Raw genomic sequence first — 15,690 nt, 5'->3', positions numbered from 1 at the left:
TTTGCATAGATCTCAGTGCATATGATGCTAAGTAAACTCTACTGCAGGGCTGGTAAGTTCCTCGGAGCTGGTACTCTCTGCTACCGTAACTTCGCCATAGGTCCAGTGGAAACCTTGTTTACCACATAAATGGGGCTTCTGCCAAAATTCCGGTGTAATTACTACAGCGAAGCAGGGCCAGCTCTAAGGAATTTCCCAACCCATGTTTTTCAGTGATACCTTTCTGACTTACATTTTGAACCATGTTTGACAACTATTTGATTTAACAATATTGGTGCAAAAATGCTGAGCTCAGTAGTCCAGATAGACATTTGTCCTACCAGTCACCGCACTCAAATGAGATTTCAAGAAATGGGTGTTCTGCTGCCCGGGAACTGTGAGCTAACCATAGGGATGGTTATGATAGTGTAATGGTTATGATACTAGACTAGTAACCCAGATGTTGTGGCTTTAAATCCTACTTTAAATCCTATGAAATTAAATTAATTAAATCTGATAATTAACAATTATTAATAATCAACCAACTAGTTTACTATTTCCTTCAGCGTTGGGAACTTGCCTACCCAATCTGCCCTACATGTGGCACCAGTCCTGCAGTATAGCTGATCCTAATGGCCTCTGACAAGCCACTCAGTTGTAAAACAATCACTACAGTCACCAATCTGGGAGCACGACCAGCATCCAGAAATTCAAAGAGAAGGCCCATCACCTTCTTACAGCAACAAGAGATGGGAAATGAATGTGGCTATACCAGCATTGTGCCCATCTCCAGAACAAATTAAAAAAAAAATCAAGCCCTACAAGGAGCAGGAAAATGGGTGAGTCAAAGATCATGTTTGCCGCAGCCAATGTTATTTTGTCTGCCCAACCAATGTTATTTTGTCTGCCTTGCCAATGTTATTTGCTTCCAGAGACCGTGTGGTGCCAAACCACATTCCTATGGTGATTGTTTCCTATAACCTGTCTGATATGTACATGTGTCTGTCCATAAATATGCAGGTATATTAAGTCAGTGTGCAAATAAAATAAAAATTGTTACTGGGTTGTTTCTAAGTGTATCTAATTTTGAAAATCATAACTATGGGTAAACCATGGACTGGAAGAGTTCTACAACACACTCAAAAATGATGCAAGTCAATTAAATAATGTGAGCTGGCTCCTAATTATTCCAATCCAGTTGCCATTCGTCAGTGTGGTTCCTCAATCACATTAGCAGGTAAAAGGTCAGATATTTTGCAGTGCTCTCATATCCAAATGTGCACCAATAGTCCTGCTGACATCACAGCACATCATCTGTTCAATACTGAAGCTCTTACTTTTGAGCACGTAAGCAATTTGTAGCTAATAACATTTTAGAGAGCTATCAGAAACTATTTTTTCATTAACGGTAGAATATGATTAAATAAAATGTTATAAAAATATATATTTTCCTTTACCTGGCTGTACATTCACAATGCTTAGATGAAAATGCAATGAAAGGCTAAGCTATAAATAAGTGAATAACTTGTAAATAACTTAAATCCATACAAAGTCTAACTTTATACAAGTGTGAAGTTTATGCTAACACCAGTCCCAAACTATTGTTGAGATGAGTAACAACACAAGTGGTTTTAGGGATCAAAAAAAGCCTTTAGGTCCAATAAACCTGTCCCTTTTGATTGATTTCCAGCCACCTACCTGGCTCTCATCTTATCTCTCAATCTCCTCTCTCTCATGAAAGACATGCAGTTTTCCCTTGAACTCATTTATATACTATCCAATTATTTATGCTTTAAAAGTCTCCCTCTGGTAATTTATTCCTCAAGTCGATTACCCTTTGTGTAAAATATTTCCACCCATCTTACTCCTGAATTACTTCATTCTTAACTTGTGTCTTCTGATATTTGTACTTCTTACCACTGTGAACAATTTGCCTGGATCTACTTTGTCAATACCTTTCATAATCTTGAAAACTTAATTTAGGTCACCTCAAAGTCTTTTCTTTTCCAAAGAAACCAAACCCATTCTCCTTAATCTTTCCTTGTAACTTTAAATTCCTGATATCTAGAGAAATCTTTATTGGTCTCTTCAAGGGCAGTAACAAATCCTCTCTCACTGGGCGACAAGTCTACACACACGACTACTGATGGGGTCTGATGAAGCTTTATGCATCAACAATACGACCTCTTCTGATTTGTTTTCTATTTGTTTGCTAATAAACACGGTACCTTAACTACTTTTTTCTCCCCCTACAGCCTCGCACAAGGCTACAGGTTCCATATATTTACCTACAGACTTGCAAGCTGATCATAAAAGCAATATAAAGGAATAAGAATGAAACAGGAAAGATAGTGCAATGACATTCACGTGATCTTGTGGATATTTAATGAAATGGGGAAATCGCACCCTAATCACGCTGACAATAGATTATGGGCTTAAAATGTGATTAAAATAAGACCTTTTACATTAGAAGGTGTACAAGAAATCTTGAATCTTGTGGTTATATACAGCAGCATTATAACACTAATGTATGGTAGCACAATCAAAGTTGCACAGCACCATCAATTTTCTTTCAGGAATATTTAATTATATAATAATCTTGTTCAAAAAAATTGATTGAGATTATAATTCTGATATATTATGCTATGCTCCAAACTAATTATTGTGCCAATGAAATCGGAATTAATTTGCCGCAACACATACTGGGGGCGAAATTGGGTGAATTTGCGCCTCGGGGCGCTAACGGTGCGCAAATGGCTTTGCGACTGGGCGCGGCGCTGACATCAACTCCAGCCATATTTGGCCGGCCACTTTGGGGGCAATGATTAAAGGTAAGGTGGCCGAGGTAAGTAAAAAACCCTTACCTTTCTTGTTCCAGTTTCAGCCCGGCACTTTGCTTGAGTGCCGCGCTGATCGCGCGGGATTGCGGCTGCCTTGGTGGTCCAGGTAGTTACTTTTTCTATTGCAGAGTCTGCAGCGATGACCCTTCCCTTTAAGGAGGGAAGGAGCCTTTTAATTCAGCAGCGCTGCACGGCCCAGTGTGCCGCGCTGCTGAAGTCACCGCCCCGCCTGCTGCTGATTGCGCTCCAAGAATGAAGTGTAGGGCTTGATTTAGCACTCCACTTCCTTCTTGAAGCGCAAACGGTGAATTTTTCAAAAGTTTGAAACCGTTAGCGCCTGGGACTAACTTTTCAAACTTTTAAAAATTAGTGGCCCAATCGGGGCAATAGTGAATTTCTCCCCCACTATCTTTAGTGCCATTTTAAGGACTATTACATAAGGAATAGTACGCACACAAAAGCTGTGTATCTAGTTCTTATGAATTACACTGTAATCATATTGACAGTACATAATTGTCTTGAAATGTAATTGAAATATCTCCTTTCACTCTAGGGGGTGTGTGAGAAACTCTGAATACTCGGGTGAATGGTGAGAAAATATATCTGACAGTAAATGTTCTACATTACAACAGTGACTACACTTCCAAAAGTATTTCATTGTCTGTAAAGTATTTGGGACGTCCTGACATTGGAAAGGTGTTATATAAATGCAAGTCTTTTTTTTAAGGTTTCTGATTGTTGTTTAGTATTGAGTCTCATCATATACTGCAAGTTCAATTTGGAACAAATAATTAATGCACAAATAATAATTCTTGGGAGCTTTGCCTAAGCATAGCCTCAACTATTTTTTTTTCATACAGGCGGGACAGAAACATTACACAGCTGAAAGCCAATAGCGCAGATACGACCCATATTAATCTCACTCACCTTCTCTCACATAATATTGGAGTAGGCCCTGGCAGTAAAGTACTGGATAGTGGGAGCATTCAGAAATTTTATTACCAGTGCAAACTCTCAATGAATGCCCACGATTGGGGAGGCAGGGGGATTAATCTGGATAAAATAGCAGTATCATGATCCCAGGGGAAATATTGAAACCTTTGCATCCTCAATCAGCTCACACATCCATTTAACCAATGTAATAAGGCTTGCTTATTTTCAGATGCAGTTGCATTTTATTATATGTAAATCTCACATCTTCAAAAAGAAACCAAAAAGTGTAATTAATGATGACAAAGTAAAAATATTAAGGTAAAGCACTGCTAAATGAAATGAAAATAATCGGTCTTATAGAAGAATCCTTCCATTGTGAACTTTGCATAGAATTGACAGCACAGAAGCAGGCCATTCAACCCAACTGATCTATGCCGGTGTTTATACTCCAGACAAGTCTTCTTCCACTCTAAGTACCTGGTCCCAACCTGCCCCATATCCCTCTACTCCCTTCTCCCTCGTCTATGCATCGAGCCTCTTCTTAAATGTGTCAATGTTATCTCCTTCAACCATTCCATGTGGCAGTGAGTTCTACATTCTCACCACACAGTTTAAAGTTTAGCGAGAGGGTTCGAGTACAGGAACAAGGATGTCTTGCTGCAGTTGTACAGGGCCTTGGTGAGACCCCACCTTGAGTATTGTGTGCAGTTTTGGTCGCCTTATCTGAGGAAGGATGTTCTTGCCATGGAAGGAGTTCAGCGAAGATTCACCAGGCTGATACCTGGGATGGCAGGAATGACGTATGAGGAGTGATTGGGTCGATTGGGCTTGTACTCGCTGGAGTTTAGAAGAATGAGAGGGAATCTCATTGAAACTTATAAAATTCTAACAGGACTAAACAGACTAGATGCAGGAAGGATGTTCCCGATGGCCGGGGAGTCGAGAACTAGGGGTCACAGTCTAAGGATAAGGGGTAAGCCATTTAGGACAGAGATGAGGAGGAATTTCTTCACCCAGAGAGTGGTGAACCTGTGGAATTCTCTACCACAGAAGGCAGTAGAGGCCAATTCATTAAATATATTCAAGAAGGAGTTAGATATATTTCTTAAGGCTAAAGGGATCAAGGGATATGGGGAGAAAGCAGGGACAGGGTACTGAATTTGGATGATCAGCCATGATCGCATTGAATGGCGGAGCAGGCTCGAGGGGCTGAATGGCCTATTCCTGCTCCTATCTTCTATGTTTCTATGTAAAGAAATTCCTCCTAAATTCTTTATTTGATCTGGGGGCATCTTATGTTTATGCCCCCTTGTTCTAGGCTCACCCACAAGTGGAAACAGTTTCTCCACGTCCACCTTATCGAACACCTTCATAATTTTAAAGATCACTATCAGGTTCCTCTTAGTCATCTCTTCTCCAGAGAAGAGAGCCAAGCCAGCTCAATATTTGCATCCTCTCAATTCTGGTAAATTCCTTGTAATTTTTTCTGCACTTTTTCCAGTACTTCAGTATTTACTTTTTTGTAATATAGAGAGCAGAACTGCACACGCTACTCCAAGTGTGGTCTAATCAAGGTTCTATATAAATTGAACTTACATATTATGTTTCCATGAACAGATTATCTATTAAAGAGTGGCTACCGGGATAGTAGACAAGAATTTATTTTCAATTATAATCTGCCTACGCAGCAACATTCATTGCACTTCAAAAGTAATTCACTGTGTGAAATGCTTTGAGATGTTTCGACGTGATATGGCACCACATAAAAACAAGCATTGTTAATCCGGCTTTCATAATGTAGAAGCCATCATTACACATTGGATCTGCTTATTGTTCTATGCGCAATAGGTACACAGTGCTGCAACTGCTTGTTCATTATTGGCAAACACAATACTGTTATATTTCAAGCAGGTTGTATCCAGGCTTTTCAACTGTCATGATCTATTGTACATACCTTTTGTTAAGCTAGCTGTGGGATCGTGAGTCTCCATTTTATCCTCTGCAGTTGAATAGCAATGCTTGAATAACACACTGGGCTTTCTGTTTTAGCATCCACTGTGCTTCACTCCAAGCCTGGCTCCCACTGACAGTGCTGCAATAATCTTTAGTGCTGCAATAATCTGAACGTCATCTTTAATTTATTAGACCACATGCAGAACCACAATTTGCTCAAACTTGACTTGCTATTGTTGAAAATCTGCTCTTTTATTCCTGATGCTCATTTTTGAAGGAGGTAATCAGCCTGATATGATGAATCCCTCTACTCTATGTGTCAAATCCCCCACCTGTGTATCAGATTCCCCAGTTTGTCTTGAGACCCTCCAAAACAGAAGCTAAGTGTTGGCGGATTTGTTCCTTAAAAAACCTGGCAGAAGCCTTGGTGAACGTAATGTGATTCTGCTGCATACACACCACCACATTAATCAGGAAATAATGTTTTTAAGCAGAGTATCGAGACTAATGCAGTATCTTCAGGCAAAGACGCAAAAAATAAAACTGCAGCTGGAACCAGCTAGTAGGTTAATTATAATGGACAGATTGTAATAACTGATAACAATCTAAGTGCTCAGTCGCAATGTTTAATTATTGGTTTTAGCACATCTGTATCTATCTCACAACTTCATTTTGCCTCATGGCAAAATAAGCACTGGCCCTAAAAATCAGCAGCAAACAGGTGCCCTCTCAACGCTATTCAGAGCGCTTTGTTATCAAGGGTCTTCACCTTACAGCAGTTAAAAACTTTATGAAGGTTTGAGTGAGAGCCCTACTTCATGCATGTTGAAATCACAGACATAGGCAATGTTACTTCATCTTAATGAGCGTCTTCACTTTCCCAACACCCATTCAATGAGGAAGAAAATTGCACGCATAAAATTTTGCCTCTGGCAAAATAGTGCTCTGCTGTCGAAACCTCCGACTGACAGCAGGGTACTTTAAGTTTGTTTAATTCAAATGGTGGGCTTGGTCTGACAATGTGACAAGTTATCTGTGATCACCTTGGCTTACAACATCACAATAGAAACTCAGGAAACTAAGAGTTTTATTGACAATAGAAAGCCTTTCCTAACCCTCTCTCTTCAACTCACGCAATCAAGTTTAAGTGCATTACAACACAAGGGAGTTTTTTTTTTAAAAGACATGTTGGCTTTTTCTGTTTCTTGATTTTGAAACTAAGCAAAGGAATAGCAATTCTACAGGTATTTATATCGGGCTGGGCTGGTAACTGCATGATAATACACTTTTCTTTCACAAGTGGTCAATTCATGGGTCTGGCATTAGGAAGGTCTGTCTCAGAAATAAATAGCCACTGGCACAACATTAATGGTGCCAGCTTCTTTTTAATCAGGATACAAAAAGTATTTTGTCAGTTCTCCCCTCCAACTCCAGTTTTACAACAGTGACTACACTTCTAAAGTACTTCATTGGCTGTAAAGCGATTTGGGACATCCAGATGTTGTGAAAGGCGCTATAAAAATGCAAGTTATTTCTTCTTTCTTTCCTGAAGCTGCTGTCTCATGGTGGAGCACAGCTTCAGGGTAAGGCTGTCCTCTGATACCAAATCCAAGTGGCCATTCTTCATGCATTAGAATAGACCCTCTAGGGCCGCAAAATCCCTGGCCCTAGCAGGGCGCCAAGGCAGTATAAACAGGTAAAGTGGGCTTGGATTTGAGGTGGGACCCAGTTCCACCAGGTCTCTGCTCATTTTTTCTTCATTGTGAAATTCCACTGTCTTGCGTATTCCCCCCTCTATGTGGATGTCATTAGAAAAGGCAGGACGAGCGGGATAACGGTATCCATCATAAATCCCACCATTTTGACTTCCAGTGTTACCAATGCAAAGCACACCTACATGATGCAGGTATACTTGCGTGCCAGGACAAGATCTCTCAGGAATAGGGTCCCAAAAAGCTGAAAATGCTGGTTACGCATTGAGAGCTTTAATATTGGGCCGGATATTCCGATCCCTACGGGTGTGTACGCGCTGTGTACCCACCCGTAGGGACATCGGAAATGCCGGCTTCAGGCATGCACTGCGCATGCGCTGGAACCCGGCATTTCCAATCTGTCAAGAAAGCTCTTGACAGATCCTCCGGCTGCGTGGGAGCAGCGCCTCTGCGGGCGGAGAGTTCCGCTTTTTGGAGACCCTCCGCCTGCAGAAAACACTTACAATTCTTGCGCCTGTAAAAGCAGGCGTAAGGGCTGCTTTTACCAGGATAAGAGTTGAAAAAAGTTTTTAAAAAATTTCCACTGATTTATCATTTAAAAATACTTTAAAAAAAGGTAAGTTTATTTTTAGCCCCGTAAAAACTTTATTTTTTTGAAAAATTTGAAGTTCTGTTTAAAATAGTTAATTTATCGTACTTTCAAGTCATCTCAAAAATGTGACTTTTTAAAAAAATTATTTAAAGTTTTACTATGTTTTGGGGGTGATCTCCATTCATATATTTGACAGGTCTTCCTGTCAAATGTATGAAGGGACATGCCCTTCTGTGATTGGCTCCCCCTGGCCCATGTGATCCCAGGGACGCTGCGAACTACTTGCGCCTCTGGGATACGTGGGCCCTGCGCACCGGCAGTTAGGAGAGGCCCAGCATCGGAACTGTGCGCCTCCCGGGAGCCCTCAGGTAAGGGCGCAGATTTTTCCAGATCGCAGTCCTCTGCCCGTGGGAGGCCTGCGATCGGAAAATACGGGCCATTGTGACTTTTTGGAAGTTCTTTGGCCAGAACAGCCCACCAGCCACTGCCTTCCAACCACAATGGAGCGTCAAGGTGCCACTGACAGATTCCTGGCGCTCCGCAGGTTGGACACTCGGAACACCAGAAATGGTGCGAGCGTCTGCTCCCTACAGGCAAATAACCTCGATCCTGAGATTTGGGATGATTCAAGGTCGGGGCAGACTAGTAGAAGCTCCAAGTATTCTGGCGCCTGAGTGTCACAGCCAGTTTGACCATGTGGCTGATTCCGTCCTCTCAGATGTTCACACGCACTTACATTCCAGCAAGAGTCACCGAACAGTGATCAGCATCAGGAACCCTTCCTTAGTTATGGACGTAGACCAGCTCCCCCACAATCCCCCCCCCCCCCCAACCCTCCCCGGCTCCTCTGACAATGCAGCAGTCCCTCAGTATAAGTCCATGCAATATGTTCCCTGGGCCTCTCCTGCGCACATTCTTGCAAATAGTTTCAAAGCAGCATTGGTGGATGCCCAGGAGCTCATTACCTGCCCTTTTACCCCTTTGGAGTGTTACCCTCATCAAAAAGGTACCTTGTGCACGTCAAAGTTTTCATCATTTGAATATTGGTCGTTTTGAGTTCAGTAATTTGACAAGCGACAGGACAAAAGCTGGAGTTTGTTCTGAACTACACTGAAGCTTTAATAAGAATAATCTTACCAGAACGGCAGTTTAGCATCGCATTACATTACCTGTACCAATGTGCTGCATAAATTTGTTAGAGAATCAAACGCTTATATGGCAGAGCCCATTTGTGTGAAATAGATCTCAAAGCAATTTAACTATTTTCTCATTACTGTATATCTGATATGTATAGAAAGAATTGTATGATTTCTGATTTACAAACCACTTATACTGTCTACACCTGTTAAATGTCTCTCCCCACCTCCCCCCCAACTCCCCCTGCCCCACCACCCCATTTACTTAAAGGCACAGTTTGACCAGCCAGGTTGCATTTATAATAATGAGGCTGGGACCAGTTTAAAGAGCAGAATGGTTGTATTCTGCCAGACAGCGAGGCAATTAAGTGATTAGCACTTCCACATTTACAATGTGGAAGAGCAGATGGCACAACCAAATACCCAACAGAAAATTCTCCTGATCGTTGTACCCTTGGCAGTGTGGAGGCTCGCACAGGGAAATGTGGGAGAGATAAATTCTGCTTTTTAACAAAACTATGCACTTATCAGGTAAACAAATAAAGGGACTTGCACTTACAATTCTGAGTTGTCTGCCCACATCATTTACTCAAACTAGGGACTTTTTAATTGACCATGCCAGGTTTGGTCCTATTGACGTTACCAACGAGTCTTGCCCATGCACAGCTGGCAGCAAACACATCTGCCTCACTACAAAGTTAAACATCTCTGTCACTTCGGTGAGGTTCTTCACATACCAATCGGTTGGATAAATTGAAACCAGAGTAATTTAAGTGATGCAATGATTCAGAATTAGTCTTTACTGAAGTGCGACAACATAGCAACGAGTGAGGAGGAGCTGATAACAGTTACAGAATTTAACATGGCTCAGACAAGGGATGAAGAAATGGAAATTTGAAATGGGCAAACTTAACTGCAGTGTTTTAAAGTCAAGGCAATGTATTTTGCTGTAAAGTGCAGTGATATAAATTAGTATTACAAAGCTTTTCTAACATACACAATTGTTTAAAACAGCACGTGACTAGTAGAAGGATATTACAATGTTTTCTGTATCTGCATTGCCATAGTATTGCATATACACCACCCCTAAATATGATCTGATATACCTGCTCACAACTCACTCTCCAGTAAAGAAGCCACACAAAACATCTCTAGTGGCCTCCTTGGTTATCTGACACATATCTTCATTCTTTTTTGTGCCACTCCTGGGCAGCATGATGGAGGAGGTCTCGTACATTAAAAACACTGTTTTACCAAAAGACACAAAACACTGCTGTTCGAACATTCAGTGCCAACTAAAACAAACGCCTTAAAGGCACATTCGCCTGTCAACAACTAACATCTGCTTTGATCAGCAATGTCTCAATGACAGCTTTAGTCCATGTCCCTGCTATTTTCCCATCACTGAATAGCAAACCCAAACCAGCGGGAGTTGGAAAATACACAGTTAGTTCAGATTCATAATTGCTCCGAAATTAAACATTGAGCCTCAATGAAGCAATCAGCAGATGTTCACCCCTACTCTTTAAATCGGTAATTGCTTTTAGGGATGTTACAGAATTCTGCAGTGTTTGTCTTTCACATCGGGTTGGTTCTATCTTCTGTCCACTACGTGCTGTATCATTAGGTCAATTTATTTTCTAAAGCTTTACAGCTCTGCTTTGTCCGCAGCTCTTCCTTTATTTGTCTATTTATTTTGGTGTGCTGCTAGGTTGTAAAATGAAAGTGCAATAACCCACATCCAGCACACAGACACTATGAGGAGACTTCAGTCTTAAGGCTTGCAATGACTGTCCAGATGTGCAGCATTGTCGAATACCTATTCTAAATTAAATACATTTGATTACATTTTTGTGAATATCTAACACGTACCGCGAGACAGTTACAAACAGCTTTTGCGAAGCTAAATAATGGACCATTTGTTTATCTATTTAATGGATAGTAATCCCTTTCCAGTTCTGGTGAGCAGAGGTTAGAGTTCTGGTCTCTGAACACTAGATTGATATCCAGCGGGGTACTTGCGTCCGATAGGAGTGGGGTGACGACCAATGTTCCCTGTAATTTTGTTTGGCGCCGCGCGGCCGCAATGGCGGTTTTTACATTGAAAAGCCGGCAAGCCGGCTGCGTGGGTTCCCTGGACGTTGGTGATGGACCCCTATCGCATCTAGCTGGTTGTCCTGGTAGGGATTGCGAATCAGGCTAACAACCTGTCCATGTACGAAGGGATTTGTTTATGGAAACAACCCAGAGCACAGTCTGCTGGATGTAAAGCAGTGGCCTCATTTGCCACTAGACACAGGAGAGCAGAAGAAAAAAAAATATTTTCCAATTTTGAAGTGCATTCAGGAACATGATTATCAAGTCAGGTCATGAATGATCGGTCGCTGGATAGTAAAACGCATCATTCACACCCACGGAATATACACAGAATCAAGTATAAACTTGACTAATTTACCTACGAGTTCTCCTTTTTGACATTTCAATTCCAATCACTAACTATTGCTAAGATAGAACTGAACAGTTGCTGCAACCATGGCTACAGGATGCTCTGATGCCATCACGTGGCCAGATTTAAACTTTAATTATATTGTTCAGGTTTCTTACAATGGCAAAGGAGGAAGCTGATACTCTGAGGAGCAAAGCAGTAGTGGAAATCTCAACTGATGTTCACTTCTTCCTCTTGAAATATGCAAACATTCATAGCAAAAAAAAAATCACACTGCAGCAGAAACTTGACACAGAAACAACACTCGTCCTTTCAGTAAACACAGCAGAGTAATAACATGGTTTAAACTGGCGCATGTGTTCCCTATCCATGAAAAAAGTAATAGCGTAAAATAAAGTTATAACAACTACTGAGACTTGACTCTGCCAGAGCATTCACTTACCCAAGCTCTTTGGACATAGTCTGTCTGTGCACAGTAACCTTCACAAGTGATGTATTTTTATAGCAGCTGCTCTTACTCTCTCAGGTCAAAAACATCCAGGTGGTTTTGTGTGATATTTCTAGTTAAAAGTAAACCGCGTCAGTGATGGATCTCTATTTATTTCCCTTAAGGTTCACTGCAGGAATTTTGCTGACAGGTAGATTCTCCTGCCCTTTTTCTGATTGGTCTCCTCAGATACAGGTACGCCTGCAGGTGAGTCAGACAGGTGTACAATAACAGGTGCAATAGCTTAACTCTTTAACTGCTGGATTCTTGAAAATTTTACCTTCCCAGTTTTTTATATATTATGTGTGTATAAAGAAAGAAGGAAAAAAGAACATGCATTTATATAGTGCATTTCCAGAACTCTGATCGCCCCAAAGCGCTTTACAGCCGGTTAAGTACTTTTTGAAGTGTAGTCACTGTTGAAATGTAGAAAAAGCGGCAGCCAATTTAGCAATAACAAGGCCCCACATATAGCAATGAAATAAATGACCAGATCACCTGTTTTTAGATGTTGGCTGAGGGATACATTTTGGCCTGGGCACCGGGAGAACTCCCCATCTCTTCTTTGAACGGTGCCGTGGGGTTTTTGAAAAGGGCAGACAGGGCCTGGGTTTGACCTCTCATCGGAAAGACGGCACCTCCAGCAGTGCAGCACTCCCTCAGTATTTCACTGAGATGCCAGCCTAGATTATGTCCTCCAGTTTCTGTAGTACCCATTCTAAAATATGTGTAGTATATAAGTGGAAAGACCCCTTCAAGCCTTTGACAAACACTAAATATGATGGCAGGTTACTTGTCCCATAACATTGACAGGTCTCCAATTGCATTCCTTGCTGCTGCTGCATCTCCACAGAAGTGAGTACCTGCCAAAACGTAGTGCAAGAACTTTTAATAAATGGTCCCATGTATCAGTATATTCTGGAGTAAACAAAATACAGAACAGTCAGTGTATGAATATACCCACGCTGTGAACTGAACTAACAACAGAAAATGCTGGGAACACTCAGCATTTTCCTCAGCAACTGTCTTGTGAACTGAACCAGCTTACAATCTCATCATGCATGGGCTATGAAACCCAGTCTACTGTGGAATATGTTACACATCACACTGAAGAGCATGCAGTCTTGGGCATGCCGTCTCTGTGCCATGACAGATGTTCCATTAGCACTGGAGATATAAACAAGGACACTGTATTGACATGTTCATTTGGTTAACTTCAAAATATAATGACTTAACCGAAAACCCAATGTGGCAATGAGCGACAGGGTTGGTGTAACAACGCCCTGTGCCACAGAGCTGTCCTGGGCACCGGGAGAACTCCTGAGTTAAAAACATAGGAATTGCTAGACGGATAAAGACCAGGGTCCATCTAGTTTGCCTTCTACCATCCCGGTAGTCACATGATATAATGATAGTGGAGTTGTTGACTAACCATTGCAATCAATCTCTATCAATTAATCTACAACAGACCCAGACATGAGCCGAGGAAAACATCAAGTGGTGGAAAGCTTTGCGAACCATGGGGGAAAAATTCAGTATCGCCCCGTTTGCGGCGCGATTATCGGCCATGCGCAAAGTTTAGCGCATGGCGCTAATTATCACCTCCGACGGCAAACTTGGCTTTTATCGCCCCTGGAGGTGATTGGAGCGTTAAATCAGGTGCTTCACACCTCTCTTAAGGCGCTAAGGCCGAGGAGCGAGGCGCTACCTCAGAGCGTGGGTGCAGCGCAGGTGCTGTCAGTTAGTGATTGAACACAGACACACTGGCGCCGGACAGTTCTTAAAGGGGAGGGTCGATCTTGCTCTCCAGCCACACTCTGCTCATTGGAGCCTTGAATCTCGGCCTGGAGAGACCTGTGCCTAAATCTTGCAGTCAAGGACTATGGAGAGGGCCAGGGAGTGAGCACAGCGCTTCAGCGAGCGGGCCTTGGAGACTCTGCTTGGCGCGGTGGAGCGCAGAAGATCAATACTGTACCCAGAGAGTGGCAGGAGGCCTTTGCCGCGCGATTACAGAAGAGTGTGGAGGGAGGTGACACAGAGCGTCTCCTCCAGGAGCATGGTGCCCAGGACCCATACTCAATGTCGCAAAAAGTTCAACGACCTCACTCGGGTCGTCAGGGTGAGTGTCTTTTTTTTAATACCTCTCCATCCCTCCATCTCAACCTCACTCTATGGCCAGAGGGTCTTAAAACCCCAATGCCCAACACTCATCCAACACCTATGGCCATTTCATCAAACACACACGCACATTCCACACTTTGCATACAGTAAGGGCTATTCAACCTATGGGAGGCACATCAGGCAAGACCATGGTTGCATACAGTAAGGGCTATTCACCTATGGGAAGCACATCAGGCAAGACCATGGTTGCATACAGTAAGGGCTATTCACCTATGGGAAGCACATCAGGCAAGACCATGGCTGCATACAGTAAGGGCTATTCACCTATGGAAGGCACATCAGGCTAGACCATGGCTGTATATTTACTCAGACGCCGCCCTTTTTCTTGCAGGCCAAGCTATCTCATAATAGGAGACAGCAGCAATGGACAGGTGGAGGGCGGCCTCAGCTGCTACCCCTCAGCGATCTTGAGGAGCGTGTCCACAGGTTTGTGGCAAGCCGGGTGATCGGTCCCGTCGTCACTGGAGAGGCCGACCCCGTTCTGGACAGCAATGGTAAAGTCATCACCTTTTTGCCCTCTCTCCTTCCACTTGTCCCTCAGAACACCAGCCTTTGACACTTTCAATCCAACATACTAAATCGCTGCACTCATTCCTCCCTTACTGCCACCCTGTCCTCACGCTAAAGCCACTCTTGTACCTCCCTGCTTTCAGATGGTGATTCACCAGCTGAGGAGACAGGCCTTCAAGCTGCCAGTGGGAGTGAAGCTGCAGGCGAGGAGGAAGATGAAGCCAGAGCATCAGCGCCACCCTCTCCCAAGGAAGCCCATGGGAACACGCCTTCCCTGGAGGGGAGCAGGGGGGAAGGGTCTGATAAGGGTGAAGCTCCAGGACTCAGCGGGTTGCAGCAACGCGATGGGGGTAGGGAAGCTCAGGGGCCTTCTCCCCAGAGGGAGAGTATGCCAGCGAGTCTGACTGCACTGGACGCAGAGGAGGAGCGGCTGATCACTGAAATAAACACCCAGGCGGTGGACATGCATACTGAGCTCATGGGTGCAGTGGGAAGGGTGCCTGAATGCATTGAATCACTGGCAAGGAGTGTGGAGCACTTCGCTGTCGCACAGGCGGATGCCACGCAACTGCTTAGTGCTGCAATTCAGTCACTGGCTGCCATGACCCCATCTCTGACTGCTCTCATGCAGACTCAGATTGAGGCCACGCGAGCACTGACTGCTGCCATCCTCGCTGGTTCGGACACATTTCCCCGGGGCTCTCAGCGCACCGCAGCAGGCCAGCAATCTGTGCTCCAGCAGATTGCTCCGGATGTTGAAGTGCTGCCCCGTGGGAGTGCCAGTGTGTCGGTCGAGCAGGGAGTTGCTGTCCTCTCTCAAGAAGACAGCATTCCTGCTGCCACCACTGTCACTTCTCCACTCCACTTGCACTATAGGACAGACTGCTGCCGCCCATGCAGAGTTGGTGCAGTCTGCAGCCG

The 15,690-nt window shown here is 43.3% G+C and overlaps 1 protein-coding gene across 2 annotated transcripts in view; it reads right to left on the bottom strand.

Annotated features, from left to right (window-relative positions):
- LOC147103197 (grainyhead-like protein 3 homolog) overlaps positions 1-12,149 on the bottom strand; it is a 101,455-nt gene extending 89,306 nt beyond the window's left edge. For both annotated transcript variants that reach the window (XM_085962597.1, XM_085962598.1), the window contains exon 1: positions 12,034-12,149. In XM_085962597.1, the coding sequence (XP_085818723.1) occupies positions 12,034-12,050 (17 nt within the window). In that variant the 5' untranslated portion in view covers positions 12,051-12,149. The remainder of the gene's footprint in view (positions 1-12,033) is intronic.
- Positions 12,150-15,690: the final 3,541 nt, after the last annotated feature.

Source organism: Somniosus microcephalus, chromosome 20 (genome assembly GCF_052327205.1).
Source record: "Somniosus microcephalus isolate GS21.2 chromosome 20, FLI_Smic_1.0, whole genome shotgun sequence".
NCBI classification, from domain to species: domain Eukaryota; kingdom Metazoa; phylum Chordata; class Chondrichthyes; order Squaliformes; family Somniosidae; genus Somniosus; species Somniosus microcephalus.
The sequence above is the reverse complement of the archived record's forward strand: the minus strand, read 5'-3'. Positions and strand labels throughout refer to the sequence as shown.